Source organism: Mesoplodon bidens (genome assembly GCF_964165515.1).
Source record: "Mesoplodon bidens genome assembly, chromosome: 7".
NCBI classification, from domain to species: domain Eukaryota; kingdom Metazoa; phylum Chordata; class Mammalia; order Artiodactyla; family Ziphiidae; genus Mesoplodon; species Mesoplodon bidens.
Genome location: NC_138164.1, coordinates 48,518,106 through 48,540,781, shown reverse-complemented (window position 1 = coordinate 48,540,781; position 22,676 = coordinate 48,518,106). Strand labels below are relative to the sequence as shown.

The 22,676-nt window shown below is 38.0% G+C and overlaps 1 protein-coding gene across 3 annotated transcripts in view; it reads right to left on the bottom strand.

The window, feature by feature from the left end:
* Nucleotides 1–22,676, bottom strand: part of SOX6 (SRY-box transcription factor 6) — a 627,811-nt gene that overhangs the window by 28,538 nt on the left and 576,597 nt on the right. For all 3 annotated transcript variants that reach the window (XM_081238923.1, XM_081238924.1, XM_081238922.1), the window contains one exon: nucleotides 8,412–8,520. In XM_081238923.1, coding sequence (XP_081095049.1) covers nucleotides 8,412–8,520 — 109 coding nt within the window. The remainder of the gene's footprint in view (nucleotides 1–8,411; nucleotides 8,521–22,676) is intronic.

Here is a 22,676-nt window from a genome sequence, read left to right as displayed (position 1 = left end):
TGTAGGTTCCTCTTCTAAATAGCACTCTTTTCTATTTCTCTAATGATGTACTATAACACATAACACCTTAGGTTGTTCTGCTTTCTGTGTATGCTAATATTATTATCCCAACTACATTACTAGCTCTTGAAGAATTCAGTATAGTCCATTTTTTAAAAAAATCCTTCTCTCTGTGCTCGTAACAGTGCTGTGTACATAAGAGATAATTGGTAAATTATAACTTGAACATGTGGGTAAAATTAAAGATTGGGGGACTCTGAGTAGGGATAGACCCTGTTTGGAAAGACCTGGCTATCAGAACTTGTGGCTCAGTCTACAGAGAACCACCTCTAAAGAGGATGAAATGACAGATAGTGTGTGTAAACAAACAGTGATAGAGTAAAATGAGACAGTGTATCTAAAAGAAGGAGATATTCAAAGATAAAAATTTCTTAGTTAAAGAAAAAAGATAGGGAAGTCAGTAACAGAAGATAGGGGAGAGCTGGTCGGTTATTGAATTTTGTGAATAAGTTAGAAGCACAGTTATCAGAACTTGAAAAGAAGGAAAGGACCAACTGGGGGAAAAAAAAAAAGGGAAAAAAAAGTTGTTCTCAAGTTCGGTCTTGACCTTAAGCAGAGAGAATTTAAAGAGCACACCAAAATGGCCTGAGACTCTTTAAATTCCACCAGCCTAAGGTTGGGCTGAATTCTATAGCCTGCAGATGGGAAGTCAAGTGGCTCTTGCTGCCAAGAGAAGAGGATTCTAGGGACAGGGAACTAGACAAGTTCCACACCTCAACAATCACTACACAGTTAGTCCAGACAAGGCAGATAGACCTCTATCAGTCAGCGTTTATTCTACTATGTTGGTTTATGTGAAGCAGACATATATACTGCTGAGGAACCATAGACTGATTCTGCAGTCCCATTGGGAACATGTGCCAGCTGTTCTTGTCTTGGGTCTAATTTTCATGGTAGATAGCGTTAAATCTTTTGTCACCCAGTTGCTACAGCAAGATGGGGGAGCACTTCTGTGTGATTCAGTAATGGCATAGACAAGCATTTCTTCCCCAGAACAGAGGATATTCAGTCAGAAAACCAGATAATTTTGTGTGTGTGGTGACACTGTCAATGATACCTCTTTAGAGAAGGCAGCCCAATGAGAAACCAGCTCTTGGACAGGGCTAGGCTCCTCACGAAAGGGAGGCTGGGTCTTTGATTGGGCTTTTCTAGCTTAAGCAACTCTAAGAAGCAGGTTGAATTCCCTTTATGGAGTATTAGGGGATGGAGTTATACAAGAATCTTGACGTTTCACTCTCTTATTCCATCAGGACTATCCATCACTTGGAAAGTTCAATGGAAATTGTTTTCTACCAACATTAAAAGTTATTTGGGAGCTTTTAAGACACAGCAAATATATTTCTTTAAGAGAAGTTTATTTGCTTGTTTAAGAGAGCTGCACTTTATATATAGTGCTGATATAAACTGGTGCACAGGATCCTCTAAAACTGTTTATATCCACAGTAAAATACATTTTTGTGATACCACAGAGTTAGTCCAGAGCCAAGGGCTTTTTGAACTCTGCTTATCTCCCAGCCTGTGTGGCTGTTACTCAGTTTTCACCATGTCTGGGGTCTCCCTGGCCACCCATCCTGGCCTCAGACCTCAGCCTGCTGGTTCCATACAGACTGCTTTGCCTATTCATTTTTCTGAGATGCCTGGAAATGCTATTTTAGGCAGCTATGGAAGGCCAGACCCATAAGCCCACAGCAAAACTCTGGTTGGTGCTCCCTCTGGATTTCCCTGGATCTTTTATTTTAATATGTATAATTCCCCATCTTTTATTCTTGATATACAATCTAGTACCTGGATACCTTCTTGGACAAAGACATATCATCTCTGATATATTTCAATAATAATTTCACTTATTTTAAAGATGGTGTGATCCCTAATTTACACTTGTTACTTTCTAGTTGACTTAAAGGTGAATGATTTCAATTGTACAGCAGTAAGATAAGAGTTTAAAAACCAGAAATCATCTACACCAACTTCCTCACCTACAGCTGAGAAAATTCAGGGAAAGGAATTGACTTGCTTAGGGTAGAACAACTGGAATTTAAGTTTCCTAACCCTTGAGGAAATATCTGAAAGGGTGTCACGTGGAGAAATGGTAAGCTTTATTTTGTTGGAATCCAAAAGTCAGACTAGAACAAATGAGTAGAAGTTATAAGGAAGCAAAGACAAATAACAAAGAATTAAAAATTAGAACCGGAATGAGCTTCTCCAGAAGTAGTCAGTTTTCTGTCATGAGACTATTAGAGGCATTTGAACAGAAGTGAGATGACTACTTGTCAGGGATATAAAAAGGGATTTCTTGGATGGAATTGTAAATTTGATTACATGTCTCTCTCTTGTTCCAATTCTGCGAAGCTAAATGTTGTCATGTGAAGCACTGTATTCTGGTGGGCTTGAACAAATAATGACCTTTACATTCCAAAGTGTAAGCACATGTAGCCTTTAAATCCCTCCCCAGATTATACTACAGCTTTCCTCTGCTGCCTTGAATGAGCCGTGTATCATCAGGTCAATCTTCCTTTTCTACCAGGAGTAAGGATCCAGGGAGGGGAAAGGAAACGCAAAAAGCTTCAAAGATTTCCCAGAGTATGGATCAAAGGGTAAGCAGGATTTTTAGGAGAAGACATTCACATTAAGTGGTGCATTTTTTAAGGAAAAAGAGGAAAAGATGCAGTCCCTGTTATTTGTCTATAAACAGAGAGCTTAAGTTGACAATAATAAAGCTATCCTGAGATTTAAAACTTAGAAGCAATCAGAAGTTCACAAAAAAAATGAAGCTTTCAGAAGGGTTAAGGCCATCTTGGCTGGGATCCAATTCACAAATTCAGTACAAATCTATAAAACCTTTCTAAGCAAATCTGAGAACCTGAGAGCAACCCCTTCTAAAAGGGGTTATTCTTGGTGCACATATCCATTTCCATTCAAAGCAATGCAAGTTTTTAATACATGGAGGACAGCACATCATTACAGTTCCAACCCAGGGTCCAAAAGCCTGCCTAATGGTAATCACTTTCAGAGCTCATCCCTTTTAGAGCTCATATTCCACTATGCTCCAAGTCAAAATGAGGTGTGAAAAAACAAAACAAAACAAAACAAAATAAAATGAGGTGTTGCCTCCCTCTGAGGCTGGGACACAATAATTGAATTTGAGAATTAAAAGAGGTGTTAGAAGAAGGTTTTCTTACCCAAACTATTCTAAAAAACAGAAAAAAAGAAAAGTGTCCCTTTAGAGGCCCCAGGTGTGTGAGAGAGAAGAAACAGAATGGAGAGAATATAAAAAATAAGGCAGGCTACAACTATTGTTGCTGGGGGGAAGAGAAGAAGAAGAGAGGGAAGTGGGGGGGGGGTCCATCTGTGAAAGGTAATTAGGAAATGCTACTGGAGAGATCTTCTCATTAATAAAAAGAAAAGATCATTCTCATTAATAAAAAGAAAAGATCAAAGACTTGAAAATTCGATTCAGCAAGTGGTACAAATATACTCTCAAAGATATTGGTCTCCTCTTTTATTTCTCTGAAGAAAAAACCAAGTGAAAGCTATTGTGGACAGATCACCTTTCTTGTAATAAACACACTCTATGTTTCATGAAGACCCTAATAACAATCTTGCATTTGGAGGGGACCCTAGAAATAATGGAATCCAACATACCTCTTTTAAAAGATAAAGTTAAGCCAGGGGCATTCGTCACTTATTTGCCTTCGTTTAGCAAAGGAACTTTAATCCAAATTTCCCAATAACCAGACCAGAGCCCTTTCTACTATACTTTGCAACCCTGAAATTAGGAGGGTTGGGATAAGAATTGCACTCTTGCCTAAGGAGAACAAGGAGAGGGGAAACACCGTATGAAAAGTCCATAAAAAGTTAAACATCTGTTCGTCATTCTTAATACATGGTGACAGACTCAATTAACTGAGTCCTCTCTTCCTTACATGCCCTACATAGGAGCTAACAACTTTTGTGCGCTCAATACATATAAAGCCAACAAATGCTCCAAAGTATAACAAGACCTTAAACATGTTTCCTAAGCCCCCAGCACCGATGAATTTGTAGTTTTATAAATATCGTGGTGAACAAGAAATGCTGTCTTGTCATATTCAAGCCAAATAACAGCTGGACTTTAAAAATAAAATTTTGAAGACATTTGCCTTTTATATTTTTAATTTCTGTTTTCCTGGCTTACGGTTTTGTCATTTGATTTTGATGAGTGGTTAATACACACGCACAGCTGCCTCTTTTGGTGACCTTTCCCTTGCTGCTTCCATGTTCAAAGCTATGAAGCAGGTCTACAAGTTGCTTACTAAGTGATATTGGCATTTTCACAACTGGCAGCAGACATTTTCCTGGAAAGCCAGGCTTACTTTAGTTGCTTCAGAAGCCACACAGGAGAATGGGGTGCAAGGAGAAGAAGGGCATAGCCCCTTAAAGCTGCCATTATGCATTATTCACAATAGCCAAGACACAGAAAACAACCTAAGTATACATCAGCAGATGAATGGATAAAGAGACTGTTTTATATATACATATATATAAATGCATGTGATAAGTGATATTATGTATTACATATATTACATAATATGTTATATAGTTATATATACATATTTTGAATGGGATAAAAATATTATTCATCCATAAAAGGGAAGAAGGAAACCCTGCCATTTGCAACAACATGGATGACCTTGAAGGCATTACGCTAAGTGAAGTCAGACAGAGAAAGACAAATACTATATGATCTCACACATATGTGGAATCTAAAAAGCCTGAAGTCATAGAAACAGAGAGTACAATGGTGGTTTCCAGGGACTAGACGGTGGGGGACATGGGGAGATGTTGGTCAAAGAGTACAAACTTCCATTTATAAAGATGAATAAGCTCTGGGGATCTAATATACAGCAGGGTGACTATAGTTAAAAATATTGTCTTGTATACTTGAAAGTTGTTAACAGAGTAGTTTTTAAATTTTCTCATCAAAAAAAGGTAATCTGTGAGGTGCAGAGGTGTTAACTAACCTTACTGTGGTAATCATTTCCCAATATATACGTGTATCAAATCATCACATTGTACACCTCAAATCTGCACCAATGTTATTTGTCAATTATATGTCAATAAAGCTGGAAAAAGATTTTAACTGGTCCAAAGCCAGAGGAAACATGGAGATGATCATGTGTGGACTAAGAAGGGATGACATCCTGGGTGAGAGCTACAGAACTTCCCTGCCAATGTAGCTTACCTAAGTAGCTTTCGCTCTGAACCTCTGTGAGGAACAAAGAAGTCTTGATCTTCTTAGTACTTTTCTCAGTGATAATTATATCTGTCTTATGTATCTATGTATGCATTACCCTTTTAATCTTCTGTCTTTCTTCACTAGACTTTAAGTTCCAAGAGGTCAGGAACATATTTGTTTTGCTTCCTTTGTTTTATCCAGTGTCTAGTTCAGGGACCGGCACACAGAACAGGCACTCAAGAAATGTTTGTCTGTTTGTTTGTTTGCTTTTTAGACCAAGACTGACTGAAGGAGTGAATAAATTTTTTAGGTATTCTTTCACTTCATTTCCTTCTTCCTCTTCCTCTTAAGGGAACTATGGAGGAGCAAAGTGGAGAAAGTATGTGTACCTGTTATCTACTCTGACTTTAATATGAACTGCAACTCCAGCAGGCTTTGCAATCAGCTTACGCTTGAACAGATGCCAGGAAATATCCTGAAGTCAGCAGAAGGCTGCTGCGCATCCCAGCAGTCCTCACAAAGGCACTGCACTTCTGTTGGTTTTAGAGCAGGTAACTTGACTCCATTCATGAACTCACAGTCCCCCAAAAGCACACGAGGGCTCAATGGCAACTCTGGGCAAGCTTCTGAAGGGAGGTTTTCACACGCTCCTTAAGCTCCTGGGCCACTACAGCCCTTCTACTATTACCGTCATCAGGCATTGCTGCTATGTGTGACAGAGTAACACGAGAGCTGGTGCATGGCATGACTTGCTATATTTAGGGGAGAGGAAATGGGCCACACTGAGGAAGGTCACAAGGTGTTTGTTCAGAAAAATGAAGGCACCACTTCCGCATCTGTATATACAGGGGGTGCAGGATAGCACAGTACTTAATGGCTTGGGTTCTGGAGCCAGGCTGCCTGGGATCAGCTCTACCCTTACTAGCTATGTGACCTGTGGCAAGTTACTTAACTATTCTCAGCCTTAATTTTCTCATCCATAAAATGGAAAAAAAAAAAACCTTCTTTACAGAGTTGTATATGATTTAAATGAGAAAACATGTGTTAAAAGCTTAGCGTATTCTCTGGCATATAAATGCTTGATAAATGTTTGCTTAAAAAAAGCAAAGTAACTAGGAAATTGGTTTGAATCCAGACAATCTGGATACTGAATGGAAGTTCCACAGATTTTTCTATAGTGTATGTTTCTCTACAGTTAAGCTTTTCACTTTTTCTTTTCATAATGGTTAATAACTCTGACCATGATTTTTTTTTTTTTTTTTTTTTTTTGCGATACACGGGCCTCTCACTGTTGTGGCCTCTCCCATTGCAGAGCACAGGCTCTGGACACGCAGGCTCAGCGGCCATGGCTCACAGGCCCAGCCGCTCCGCAGCATGTGGGATCTTCCCGGACCGGGGCACGAACCCATGTCCCCTGCATTGGCAGGCGGACTCTCAACCACTGCGCCACCAGGGAAGCCCTGACCATGATTTTTAACTTACCAAGCACATGATATCATCAACTAGATTATTAGCATTACTAAGAGGCAAATGACTTTATACCTATTGTACAGTTAAGAAGTAAGTGAAGAAAGCTGAATGACAGATTAAGAAAACTCTGTTAGAACAAGGATAAGGCAGTGGAACTCTGTAACTCCTAGTCTACGGAAAAATGAACAGACTGGATACTCCAAAGTGATGTAGAGTATTATTTCACTGTGTCTGGTCAAAGATTTAGGTACTCTGTAGTACCATCTTCCAACAAAATTGAGATGTGCCACACCTGAATAACTAGTTCCCTAGACCACAGAACCTCAATCCTCACCAGGGGGGAAATCACGTACTTCTAAGTGCCTATAAAAATGTCAGTGTCACTGTGCTCTCAATACACATTCTGCATGGAAGACAGTGAGTATATTTCTGGTTTTGAGTCCTCCTTATTCCTCCTTTCCTGCCCCTCCCCCTCTTCCTTTTCCTCTTCCCTTCCCTTCCCTTCCTTCCCCACTTCCCTCACACATGCACATACCAATCAGAGTTTATTTTAACACCTTGTCCCCAGGATTATCATTAAACATTAGTCTCTCCCACTGGCATGAAAAACCTGCCTTCTGAAAACTCTCTGAAGTACTTCCTAATGTCTGATACTACCCATTTCTTAGCGCTCATGCCAGGGATTTCTGAACTGCCTTGGGTGGCCCCAAGCTACCACTAGAAGCCATGCTCAGTTCAGATGCTGCTATGAAATGTCTTCATGTGTTTTCAAGGGATTAGGGTCCTGGAAGGAATCCTGCCAGTAAAAGGGATAATAGTAAGATTTTTCCCCTCAAGCTAAAGGACTTTAGCTGGGACCTGAGATGGACGAAGTATTCTGTTACTCTAAAGAGAACAAATTAATCTTCCCTGACTGGTGGGAGGGATTCTGACACAGGAACGGCTAACGGGAAGACCAGTCCCTACTCTGGGATGACACAGTAAATAACCAGGCAACGCTACTACTAAAGTGCTGACTTAACTCATAGACTGTACCCAGCCTCTGGGGAGCAATCTCTGCTGTTTTGCTGCTTGTGTATTTAAAACAAACAAACAGGAGAGGAAGAGGAGCGGACAGGCGTTGATAGTGCTGTGGGTAAACACATGGAGAGTAAAGCTAGTCTTTTCCATCCAGACTTTCAAAAGACTTTATAACGGTTAGTACCCAGACACAGGCTGGGCCTTGCCCAAGCAATTATTAATTTTATGCTAGATCTGCTTCAAACTATAATTTAGTTTCCAAAATGGTTTGATTGCACCTGGGAATCACTTGATTTGGGGGTAAAAAATCTTCCTTTGTATGTTTGTCCTTTTTTTTTTTTTTAATAAGAATGTCATGAGGTGGATGAAACACAGAATTCTGTTGTTCATTGAAATGTAGAGGGTTCTTTTATTTTAAAACTTTAAAATGGCACCTTGAAGTATTTGGATCGCTATGTGTTCAGTAACATACAATCTAGCTGAATTTCAAAGTCCTCGACTATAACATATAATGAAGCCTAACATTTCTTCTGATTTGCCAAGAAAATTGATCTGGTGACTCCCAAGAAAGACCATGAAGATCCTACCTCTACCTCAGGCACACCTCTAGAAACACACAGAGCAGCAGAACAGAAAAGCCACTCACCCTCTGCATCTTCTGGCCGAGTAAGATCGATGACACCTGGGCCCAGCTTTCCATCTTCACTTGACTTTCCTGTTAACTGGGGCCCCAAATTTTCAAAGCGTGTTCTTTCCTAGAGGAAAGAATAATCAGAGACTTATACTAGCTTCCAAAGCAGCCACTTTTTCCTTCCAGTTTCTATCTTTCTTAATGGACAAAACTTGGGATTTACAAACATCATTTCTGACCAACTTGAGCTCAGAAAACTTTTCAGGAAGATTCCACTAAAGCCTGTTTATGGCACTGACAGTGTTGACAGCACCTAAACCATAGTACCTATAAGGAAAGGAAATCTGTGGCAGGTAACCTGCCAAGGCTGTACTGCACATCTCTCTGTTGGATTCGCTCCAGTATTCTAAAAGGAATGCAAATGAAAGGTGTGAGCCAAAACTGCAAAATTTGAAAGAGCAGTTTCCATTAAAATACACTGTTATTCAATGGGAGAGGAATTTTCCTTTGTAGAGATCATAGCTTGCATTGGTACTCCTGGAAAAATACGAATCAGAATTTTAGGCAAGAAGATTTCAAAAACAAATATTTCAAAGCAGGCAGACTAGATGATGGCTTTGATACTATTTTTTTTTTTTTTTTTTTTTGCAGTAAGCGGGCCTCTCACTGTTGTGGCCTCTTCTGTTGCGGAGCACAGACTCCGGACGCGCCAGCTCAGCGGCCATGACTCACGGGCCCAGCCACTCCGCGGCATGTGGGATCTTCCCGGACTGGGGCACGAACCCGTGTCCCCTGCATCGGCAGGCGGACTCTCAACCACTGCGCCACCAGGGAAGCCCTGATACTACTATTTTGTTGAGGAGTTCGAACTGTAACTTCCTGGTAAGTGAAAAGGAGAACATTACTCCTGGCCAGGCCTTGAGTCAGGAAAGTTAAACACTCTTGCCATTATAGTAGGGAAACACCAAGATGTTTTCATTGTTAACCTGCTCTTCTAGGATCAGGAGTCTGAAACATCACAGTGAACTCTCCTCCTGTGGCTCTCTGGATCAGTAGCAGAGGGCTCATTGATCATAATTAACATGGTGTTCCTGTCTGCAGAAACACAGCACGTGTCCCCTTCTCTCCTCCTTGCTACTCTCCAGACTCAAACTTGGCTTTGTGTTGTGCTTATGAATGAATGAAACCTTGTTGTTCATTACTATGAAACAATATTAAATGTCATGTCAGCTTGAATTTACAGACATGAAATAGCAGCTTCCAGCTCTGGGAATGGTTTCTGCATGTTATACTTAATGCATTATGCAGCAGTAGAGCGCTGATTGCTCTTCAGTCTATTGTTCAATGACCTAGTTCTGTACTAGGCATGTTCGGCATCAGACGGAAACACTCTTAGTGTTCTCTTCTGTAAGATGTTTAGAAACTTGGAAATATTCTTAAAGAGCAAACATACAATTACTTGATAGAGGCTGTGTCTCATTTGTACAGTCTCACTACGTTTGTGCTTTCTAATATGATTATTTTTGAATATCATTATATTTCTATAATTAATTCCCATCAGTCAAATTGTGCAGGAAGTCTTCCAGTTCCCCTTCATCATGGAATATGTTGAAATCTGTGTTGGAAGAAAACACAGTATAAACCTTGCTTTAATCTAGCAACATTTCTATGAAAGACTGCAACAAAATTATAATCATGAATTTCCCCAACTGGGTAATACTAACTAGTTACAATAGCGGTATGCGGGGAAACCTCTGAAACACCACACTTATAAAAAACAGAGTGAAAATAAAAAGCAAATTAGGTATGGTTCCCCAGTATCTTCTTATGTGACACTGCCGCTGCACAAGAACAAATTAACCCAGATGCAGGCCACAACAAAGAGCGACCACAAGCCAGACGAGAGTTTCACACATTGTAGGGGGAGGACAGCTGTTTTTAATCAGCCAATTTCTATTTTTGAGTAGCACTTTTGGTTGTCATGATGTAAAGAAAAAGAATTAAAGTGAAAATAAGCAGTACCAGGGAAAGCAAAATATTCAACCTTTGTTTTATCACATTGTTTCGCATTTCAAATATTTGCATGTGAATGCTTTCCCCATGTTAAATGCAGAAGGAGTTTTGATGTGACACCTGCAATCTTCTTGGAAGAACAACCTTTATCTGTATTTTCATGGGGGGAGAAACAACTTTCTCTGAAAATCAACAGACTGTGCTACCTATCAATATGCATATTTCAAGTATCTTTCTAGTCATTCATTCTCTTTGATTTTACCGGAAAATATTCTCAGTAAAAAAAAATAAATAAAGTTCCTGAAAGAATATCAATATTTTGACAAGGAAGGAGAAGAGGGAAAATTACATGCCATGGTTTGTAAAATCCTAAGACAACAAAGCTTACATGATGATAATATCTTTTCTTTTATAAAAAGTGAAGTGCACTCACAATTCAGTAGTATCAGCTTGTTTTTAATCATAACAAAAAACATTCAGAACATTCAACAACACATTCACAGTGTCTTTGAAGCCATACATTTTTCTGACTTCATTGAAAAAAAAATTATTCTGCAGAGATACTTTCCTTATAAAATATCAATATTTTGACAGAGTAGAAGTCGAGGAAGAATATCCCATGAAACACTTGTTAAATAGGCAGAAAATAAATCAATGATAAAAATTGTTTTGGGCAGTGGGCTGCATTTTATATTTGGTAATATTAAGCACTTGTGTTTGAGATTAAAGAAGGACCCTGCAAAGCCATGCCCTTTCATATAAATTTCTACCTAGTCTCCCAGAAGATTTCCTTCTTTTCTTCAAAGAATAGCTCAGAATATTTATTTGCCAGCCACATAACCATAAGATAAGAGGGTCTGATGTCTACAAGTTAGCTCTGGGCAGCTGAGCTAAGCAAAGATTTTACCAGTGAGGTTGAACATGAGCCTAGTAAATACAGAATGTGGACAGAGGCACAGAGAGAATTTCAAAGATACTTTAGTTCCAAGAGGCCCTCAGCTTCTGGCCATTAAGTGCCAATGGGTATGCCCCGATATGGAAAACATAGACAGTGGGTGGCAAGCTCTTAACTACAAGTTTTCCATGCACTTGAACTAGCTCTCGCAAATTACATAGCTTGCAAGTAGATATTTTGAAGATATAAACAAAACACCTCAATGCTAATCTTAATCTCAACCCCTCCAGGCAGGAAAACTTCCCAGTCTTCATGATGACAGTGAAATGTGCGTTTTACATGCAGTGATGTGATCAGACACTTACTTATGCACTGTCAGTCACAAACATGCAGGCAACATAAAAGTTATTGAAAAAAATTAAAGTCAGCTCTGCTGTGTTGTAGGACTGTTGGCTCTCTAAGTGCTTTGTAATTATGATGTATGAGGTAGATGTTGCATATTAAATAAATATATTTAAATGATAAAGCCCCCTTTAGTGAGAGCTGATGAATGTTAAATGTTACAAGCCACAAGACGGTAGCATTCATCATCTTCACATATTATCAGAGTCAATGACGGGGCAGCCTCACTGATGACAGATAGACTGCTGCATTATTATCCCTTATTTCCGGTGTCACTGAACAAACCATTCAACTCCTCAGGCATTATTTTTAACTTTGCATTAAATTAGCAACTTTTCCCTCCCTACCATGGCATGATTGATCATTTCTGTCTTTGCATCGGTGGAGAGAGAGAATGAATTTGGGATAACTAAAAAAACACAGGTTTATTTTCATCTAGTAAAAAAAATCAACTCCCTCTTACTGGCAACAAATGTAAAATTGTGATATGGGGAAAGAACAGCAATGAAACAGTAAGCACATAATAATGGCTTTTCTTTGCACTTAGATAAAAGCTGAATTTTTGATGTGCACAGTATATTTTAATAAAATTTTATATACTATGTTTTATACACTTACTGGCTATTCCATAATAATGTGTGTGCTAACAGTAAAATTGCTCTTAAATTTATGTGTGTTATTTATATGTTCCCACGTAACAATGCTTTTTGTTGTAAAAAAATATTCTGTTTATTAATGTAATTTTACAACCACTGCATCCAAGATCCGTGGTAAATTAATGACATTTTTATTATTTTATAGTGTCATTAAATTTTTACTGATCACTCCATCAAACAGAGGCAGTAAAGGCCATAATGTAAACAGGGACACTTAGAGCAGGCAACAGGAAGACATTCCATATAGTCTGAAGAAAACTGCTAGCAATAAATGATATTTATACCATCTTTAAGCATGTGAGAATACTTGGATAAGTTTGGCAAAACTGTTTCAGTAGTAGAGTGGATTGTGTAGTTAAATAACAGTTTGCTTGCCAGTGAGACAAGCCTTCTTCAAACCATATGTGAGATGACTGATTACAGCCATCTCCTGAAAAACAACACGTGAAAGGTAACGATGCACTGGGCACCCTCCCTCTGGATTTCCAAGACTGACCAACCTATACCACACCTCAAATGATTTCAACACAAACTGAAGTGGAAAATTGTACATGCTGGGAGAGGCTTTTTGTTTGTTGCCTTACAAACAAATATATTTCATTTGACAGGCAGACATGGCTGGACAATGATGTGATGCATTTTATTCCAGTGGTCTGAATGAGAGGTACTTTACCAATCTGTATTCAAAGGTCTTTTCCAAAGAACGTCTGAATATGAGGTCATCCATAGCAACCACAGAACACACACCTAAGAGGCCATTACTTATATTTCAGTTAGAATGGGTAAAAAAAATCTCATGTTACTTTCACATGTAAGTTCCATTTTAATTAGTATACTACTCTACACTAGCTCTCAAATATTCTGTTCATAGAATATTAGTATATATGTTTTATATAAATATTTTATAATATTTTCTACAAATACATACATATTATATATATCATACTTCTATTTGCTATACAGAAGATAGAAAATAGAAAATTCTATGCTCATTTAATCACAAATTTAGAACCACCTATCTCCTACATGGGGATTTTGGTATGAATATTTTTTGAGTAAATAAGAATTTTGCTGTTATGTCCTAAAATACTTATTTAAGTACTAAAGAACTTTTAAAACCATTCAAATTTGTAATAATAAGGAATTTTGCAGGGAAAATTAATACTACAGTGCTACCAATCATGCTTCTGTGTATTCCTGAAGCAGTTTTCTAAGAGAAATAACAAATATATGCATTATGAATAGAAATTCTCTAAGGCCACCACAATATTCTGAGATACTACCTACCCTTAAAGTTTCCGCTATGTCTGAGTTGTTGAATGCTACCCAAAAGAAGGTTTGCCCTTTCATCCCGGCTCCAAGCTTTAGTGTCTTTCCAATCCTGGAAAACTCTTTCTCAAAAGTAAAGACTTCCCTGCAAAAGCAGCTTTTGCCTTACACAACTCCCCTTCCCATCCTCTGTTTACATCAATACCAACTGGTCGGTACTATTTGTCTCAGTGCTTTCCTTGCCCCTCTGTGCCCACTTGATCTTCCAGGCTTGCTGATTTTTCTTCTGCAGAGCCTCTTGCACTGGTCCTTCCCCTCCATGCCCTCCCTCATCACCGACCCCAGCGCAGGCCCTCACACCTGCACTCCTACATTACTGCCGCACCTCTTCTCTGGTCTGTCTGAAACTTGACACTGATCCCCCCCATCTGCTCTCACTCCTCACAGGGTTCCACTTCATAGCTCTGATTTAAAACCTTCCATGGTTTCCTATTTTCTATTGCATTTTATCCAAACTCCTCTACTTGGAGAAGTTTCAAGGTCCTTCATACACTATTCCCCACATGCCTTTTGAAACTCAATTTCCTACAACTCTTCCATCATACATCCTCTGCTCAGGTATAATAATACCATGATAAGGCCTGCTTCCTCTTCCCCATGCCCACTAGAATGATGCTTCCTTCTCTCTTCTTCCTTGCCAAGTTCTATTCATATTGAAAAGTCCAAGTTGTCCATTACCTCTATAACCTCTCTGATCTACTTTCTGATATGCAAAAATTCCTAACTTTCCTTATATAATTAGTCCCTAGTTACATACTATTATTAAAGAATTGAGCTTTGCTTCATGTGCACCTCCAACTCTCCCCTAACAACATCAAAAGATTTTTCAAGCCAGGGATTGTGTCTTGCACCTTTTCTATATATCTTATGTAGCATTTACTGTTAGTGTCCATAAATACTTTCAGGTTTTTACAAGCCCACATAATTGATTAATCCACATAAATCAAAACACCCTGTACAAGTGTGTCCAAAAGGAACAAGAACTACCAATTTTATAATATTTCAAGTTTGTGAAAAATATTTTAGACTCAACACTTAACACTGTATCGATGATGTCTCTTTGGGCAATAATCATCAAAACAAGGAGATCTGGAAAAATACCATAAATATTTTGCAAAAGAGGGAAGTGAGGGCTTCCCTGGTGGCGCAGTGGTTGAGAGTCCGCCTGCCGATGCAGGGGACATGGGTTCATGCCCCTGTCCGGGAAGATCCCACATGCCGCGTAGCGGCTGGGCCCATGAGCCATGGCCGCTGAGCCTGCGCGTCCGGAGCCTGTGCTCCACAAGGGGAGAGGCCACAACAGTGAGAGGCCCGCGTACCGCAAAAAAAAAAAAAAAAAAAGAGGGAAGTGAGCCATTTTAGAAGAACACAATAGAATAATACAATTTAATTATGTAACAATATGAAAAAGAGGTTTTTGAGTCTGACTTGGAATTTCTGCAGCTTAACATCTGCATCTTTGCAAAGTCTTTGCAAAACCCAGGCAAAAGAGGACAATACCCACCACAAATGCTTGGCTTAAAAAGCAGTACACATTTAAAAATAAAAAGTTTTTTGTTTGTCTGTTTGTTTATTTTTAAACAGGACAATGCTAAGTATAATGTTGAGAGAGAGTCTATACCTTACTCTGAAAGACTTGCTCTAATTCCTGGCTCTGGACATATCTTGCCATGATGTGATTCTCAAGAAATACTACTTAAGCACATGTGATTTACTTTCTATTGACTTAACAAGCTATCACTTTATTAGCCTTTATTTTACATCCTTTATTATAAATTTAGTAATTTAATGAAGGATCGAAAATGTAAGCTTTACACTGGAAAGTAACCACAAGTACTTTTAAAAAGGTGATTCTTTTTATGGAAGGAGTTACTTTGGAGGCACTGGGATTTACTTTAACAATGATATTTTGATGGTCCCAGAGTCAGTCATCACGATAAAAAAGACTATGGCTGTGAGAAATGAGGTAATGAACCTCATTGTTAAATACCATTTTGTCAGCTAAAGCTATTAATTTGTCTACCTTTTAATATGCTCTTAACACCAAAACTGTGCTAGGATTCAAATCATTTAAGTCCTAAGTTTTCCAACTGTGTTTGCTTCTGTAGCACAAATACATGTATTGGAGTAGAAGTAGGAAAGGGTGTCATTTACTGATCATATACTATGTGCAAGGCTCTTTCCAATGAGTATTTCCCTTTAATTTTCACACCAATACTACAAGGAAAAATATTACTATTGCTGTCAGTTTTACAAGAGAATAGGTGAGGCTCAAAAGGGATTTTTTACATTTTAAGTCACTTAACCAAAATTTAGATAGATGTTTTGGCTGAGGTGAATTTAGAATAATAACTCTACAACTTAATTACTATGTGATCTCTCTGAGACTGTTTCCTCATTTGTAAAATGGAATAGAAAATGCTCATGCGGCAGGGTTGTGATGATTAAATAAGAGATTATATGTGTGAGTGCTTTGCAAAAATAAAGCAGCTCATAAAATATCCACTTCTGTTAAAGATATTATTTAGCACTTGCTAAATATTTCAAAGCTAAACACTAATGAAGATGGTGTCCTGATCCATTCTCCTGTGTCAACAACACAACTATATAACCAAATATGCTTTCCTTTTTGTCTTGGCTTCATAGCATCTTAGAACTAAATTTAAATCTTAGCCTTAGTAATTATGTAGTACCTGGATCTTGTTTTCCTCTACTTATAAGCCTTCAAATGCTCCCCATCATCCACATGAGGAGAACCAAACTTCTCTGTGCAGCTTGTATAACCTTATAGGATCTGGCTCCTTCTCTCCTCATCAGCTTTACATCTTGCTCATTCTGGTTTATTATCTCTATTCCAAGAAGATAGAATTTCTTGGAGTTTTCTGAACAAGCTATGATATTTTATGCCCTTCTATATTTGCATACACCATTCCCTCTTCTAGAATGTGCTTCCTTTACTGATGACATTATAATTTGTCCGTTCTAGGCCTAATTAAAGCATTTCTTCTGGACAAAATCCTTTGTTGACTGCCCTCCACCAGCTCCCCTGTTTTGTTCCATTACCACACCATGTTTATAGAAAAATGCATTAAAATTATTGGTTTATGTATCTATTTACATGTCTCCCCAACTTACTCTCTAAGGTATGGTGTCCATGTCTTAACAACTGTATCGTCAGTGCTTCTCATGATGTTGGCACATACTAGGTACTTTGGTTGCTAAATCCCTATAATGTTGTTAACATTATTTCCTTCTCTTTTTTCACTTTAATTTTACTTTAAAATTAAATTAATTTTCAGATCTTTTTTGAAAACACTGAGATACAGATGATTAAAAGGTAGATAAATACAAAGGAAGATATGTAGATTGGTTGAACAATAGAGTAATTTCTTTTTTTTTTTGCTGTACGCGGGCCTCTCACTGTTGTGGCCTCTCCCGTTGAGGAGCACAGGCTCTGGACGCGCAGGCTCAGCGGCCATGGCTCACGGGCCCAGCCACTCCGCGGCACGCGGGATCCCCCCGGACCGGGGCACGAACCCGCGTCCCCTGCATCGGCAGGCGGACTCTCAACCACTGCGCCACCAGCGAAGCCCTAGAGTAATTTCTTGGTCAGGGTTGGCTTAGTGCTGAAATATAGGAAGTCTGCCTAGCTATTACTATTCAAAAGGGCTCTGCAAAAATACTTCCTAAAATGTCAACCACAACCATTTCCAAATATCCTTCTTACACACTCTTACATTGCTGAGGATTCCATCATTAGCAATTTATTCTTGGAATTAATTCATAATGTCAATACTTTATGAGAATACAATAGAATAAACTGTTAAACAAAATCATATTAATTTCAGTTTAATTCCTCTAGGGAAACAAGAATATCTCTAGGGAAGATAATCCAGATGAAACTACACGAACAGAGACAAAGAATTTGATCAAGGGGGTTCTTTAGGTACTGTAATCCAAAAGAAAATAATTTCACAAGAGTCTGGGAATAACCAAGCTAAGCAAAGATAGCTGTTAAGCACCGAACTGTGTCCTCTTAAAATTCATGTGTTGAAGCCCTAACCCCTCATACCTCAGAATGTGATTGTGTTTGAAGGTAGGGTCTTTAAAGAGGTAGTTAAATTTAAATGAGGTTGTTGTAGCTTTGTAGTATAGTCTGAAGTCAGGGAGCCTGATTCCTCCAGCTCCGTTCTTCTTTCTCAAGATTTCTTTCACTATTCAGGGTCTTTTGTGTTTCCACACAAAATGTAAAAATTTTTGTTCTAATTCTGTGAAAAAATGCCCTTGGTAACTTGATAGGGATTGCACTGAATCTGTAGATTGCTTTGGGTAGTATAGTCATTTTCACACTATTGATTCTTCCAATCCAAGAACATGGTATATCTCTCCATCTGTTTGTATCATCTTTGATTTCTTTCATCAGTATCTTATAGTTTTCTGAGTACAGGTCTTTTGCCTCCTTACGTAGGTTTACTCCTAGGTATTTTATTCTTTTTGATGTGATGGTAAATGGGATTGTTTCCTTAATTTCTCTGATCTTTCATTGTTAGTGTATAGGAATGCAAGAGATTTCTGTGTATTAATTTTGTATCCTGCAATTTTACCAAATTCATTGATGAACTCTAGTATTTTTCTGGTAGCATCTTTAGGATTTTCTATGTATAGCAACCTAAATGTCCATCAACAGAGGAATGGATAAAGAAGATGTGGTACATATATACAATGGAATATTATTCAGCAATAAAAAGGAACGAAACAGTGCCATTTGCAGAGATGTGGGTGGACCTAGAGATTGTCATACAGAGTGAAGTAAGTCAGAAAGAGAAAAACAAATATCGCATAATATCACTTATATGTGGAACCTAGAAAAATGGTACAGATGAACTTATTTGCAAAGCAGAAATAGAGTCACAGATATAGAGAACAAACTTATGGTTACCAAGGGGGGAAGGGGGGATGGGGATGAATGGGGAGATTGGGATTGACATATATACACTACTATGTATAAAATAGATAACTAATGAGAACCTACTGTATAGAACAGGGAACTCTACTCAATGCTCTGTGGTGACCTAAATGGGAAGGAAATCTAAAAAAGAGTGGATATATGTACGTATAACTGATTCACTTTGCTGTACAGCAGAAACTAACACAACATTGTAAAGCAACTATAAGCCAATAAAAATTTTAAAAATAAACTGTCAATAGAGCTAAGGCTGAAAAACTTTGGATTAGGATAGCTTTTTTTTTTTTTTAACTCATCCCATAGGTATATATTGGTGATCTTTCCATTATAACCCTCACAGTGGTACTTTTGAAAGTGACCTTTAAAAATTGTCTACAATATAGTTCAACATTTTCAATTCTGAGTTCAAACCCACAGGAAAAATGAATAAACCTGTATTAAACAAAAATAAAAGAAAATGAGGCCATTAGGGTGGGCCCTAATCCAATCTGACTAGTGTCTTTATAAAAGGTGTAGATGAGGACATACAGAGAGACATCAGAGTTGTGTGCTCACAGAGGGAAGACCATGTGAGGACACAGTGAGAAGGTGACCATCTGCAAGCAAAGGAGAGAGACCTCAGGAGAAACCAATTCTTCCAACACCTTGATCTTGGACTCTTAAACTCCAGGATTGTGAGAAAAAAATATCTGTGGTTTAAGCCACACTGTCTGTGGTATTTTGTTATGGCAGCCCTAGCAAACTAATACAGTGGCAACTTCTGCTTCTTGTGTTATAAAAGGCTCTTGTCACTGGCCAAAAAATATCAAGTAATAAGGAAACAAATTTTAGACATGAGGTCCTACTAGCCTCAGAAACAATACTCTAGAAGCGTTTGCCATTAGTATCTAATAGTGATTCTATCTATTAACAACTATAGCTAGCTAGCTAGCTAGCTAGCTAGCTAGGATTCTTCAAAAGAGAAAGTTCTCCCTTAAAGGGAGGAAAGACTTGTAAGGGCTAGGCAAAAGTTTTCAAAATTCCAGAAACTCATACTTGAGGCAAGACATAGAATCAATAAAGACTGACACAGCTGTTCAGATCACCTCTCAGGAGGCTGATACATGCCACTGGACCACAAGTTCCTTGGGGGAGGGAAAGTGGCTCTTGATCCTCTCTACCTCCAGCTAGGACTGTATCCTATAAGCACAGAAGAAGCATGCAGCACATGCCTCCTGAAATGGACTAGCGTCTGCAGAACTTCTTGTGGATATGTTTTATGGAGCTTTCAAAAACATTCACAAATGATGTATGACAAGTTCCCCTCAGGATTTGAAGAGTACACCAAGCTAAGCAAGTTCTCTCTCCACACCCCTGGCAAGGACAGTATCCTGTATATCTCCTGTAACATACACTTAGACTCTTGTCACTGATCATCAGATGATAAATGATAAAGTAGCATTAACTCTTAAGATATGAGACCCTTTTAGGCTTGGCAGCCACTGAGTTAAATTAGTTTCATCAGGATTATAGTGCAAATGCTTTCTGTCTCATTCATATGGTTCTAATACAGTTTTAACCAATTGCAAGGTTATTTATAAGTTTGCAACTCCCAAGTAGAGTTATAAAGTGTTCAGATTTAAGCAAATCCAGTTGTGTGGCAGCCCAACTCCTACTTATATGTGGTTTCCAACTTTTTATTCCTATACAGAGGCATGATACATATTTGTTCCTGAATATTCTCTGATTAACTATTTGTTTCAGTAACAAGGTCACAAAAAGCTCCATTGTAAAATTATACAAACTCCTATTAAAACTGAATACATGACTTAAAAACTGGAGAATTTTATCTCCACTTAAACCACCAGCAAGACTTTATTATTCTAACATTTATCACATGAACAAAGAGTATCACAATAAAATTAATGACCAGCTAAGCAAATGTCTTTGTCCAAAAAATTCTTGGGAATTCTGTTTGTTCAAATCGAGGTACTTGATTTCAGATACCTACTTAATTTACAATCTATACTTTTAATATTGTTTGTGGAGACACAGGTGCAGTTTATTCAAGTTATTCAAAGCTATCTAAACCAAGAATGAATATTTTCTTCAAAAATATGCCTTCTATTTCAATTTTAGCTGGCAAACTGATAAATTTGAAGAGTTTTTCCTCAGAAACATAAACACAAAAAATGGAAAAAATGTAAGGTATTACCACCATGTATTTGTTTTAACTTGTGAGATATATAAATATATCACATCCTAAGAGATTTTCCTATAATTAAATATGTGTTCTACGAAAATAACACATATCTTAAAAAGAAAAATAGGGGGCATGAGAAGGCTTTAGTGCTGGAAGGAAACGTAAAGGCCTCTTCACTCAGAGAGTACAGACCAAGGAGGTTAGGATGCCTAGCCCAAATCCCTCAGCTGACTGGTAACAGATCCAGGACACACCACTTAGCCTCACAGCACTTAGCCTGCAGACTCCCAGTCTCCTGCTCCTTCCACTGAACTATTCTGCATCACATGTGCTCTTTACAAACAATGCTAGTTCCTGATTACTCCACCTGTAAAATGAGGGAGCTGAACCAACTTATCTCTATGATTTCTTCCAGCTCTGAAATCTTACAATTCTATGATACTCAACTTTTTTACTCCTGAGACCCACGCTGCAGCACACATTAGTAAAGTCACTTTGCCATGTCATAAAAATTGTGAGCAATTATTCATATTCTCAACAAAAATCACTCAAAGATAATTCATTTGTCAAACAAGCCTACCAAACCATGCTCACACTTAGCCAGAAAGCATTTATTTGCTACTTCTGAAATTCCATCTCCAACTTAGGCAAAAGTGATAGAAGGAAAGGGACCCAAAGCAAGGGAAAGGCAAAGGAAAGAGGCAAGTAAAATCAAGGGAAAACGTTTTATCTAAATTTGGTGCAAATATGTTCCTAGTTTGATATTCCTTACGGTGGCACTAGCACAGATACATCCATTTTTGTCTGAATGCAAAGTAACGTAAAGATTGCTAGTAAGAAGAGGGCCTCTCTTCAGAAAAAAGTAACTTCTTGATGTCAGGATTTTGCATATTCTATTGTTATCCTCCTCTAGGAAATAGAAAGTACTAATAAAGTCATGTGAAGTCACAAATGACGTTTCAAATAAAGAATAAAAACAAAAATAACCCAAGACTATGTCTGATTATTTGTGAAAGCAGCTTTCTTCATGATTACGTAAAATTAAAATTTAGAAACTATGTTTCATTTCATGAAAATTAAAATATCTTAAAATTGGAATTTTTCAAATGAGTTTAAAAGAAGAAGAAAATATTTAGGACCCTATTCAAAATAGTACTCCAACATGGCAACATTACAAAGGACAAAAGATAGTGTCCAACTGTGGCGATATGTGTTAATTGTATGGTTTTCCAAAGATGTGGGAGAACTGATATCAATTACAGTATAATTACCATTACTTCCAACAGAGTTAACATGTAGTTACCACAAAATAACATACAATTAACTCGCGTCACACTGTACACCAGACTAAATAAGATACAAATTAAAAATTCCCAAATGTAGCCATAATACTCTTCTATCACTTAAAAAGAAATCAAACAACTTTTCTCTGATAATATCACAGCATTTTTCAGGAATTGGTGTAAATATTTCAAAGAGGAAGAAACCAAGACATGTAAGTTAGAAAGAATCATTTTTAACTATACAAGGAAAAGCTGCATACGGGGAGAGATAGCAGCAAAAATTTAATAACCTAAAGCTGTTATAAATGAAATTAGAATTTTCCTCATGTTTTTTTCAGTACCTGAAAATTAGAGAGTTATATTTTAAAACCAAGTTCAAGAACACACTTAGTTTTTACTGATACCTAATATTTTTTAGTTATCTATCAAACACAGGACAGGAGCCTGCTTTAGTTAAGCGCTGCTAGAGAGGGACACAGAAATGAGTGAGGCTCAATCTAAGAAGGGAACGTACACAGATTTCTAGTTACTTGCTATGGGAAGTGGTAATTCAA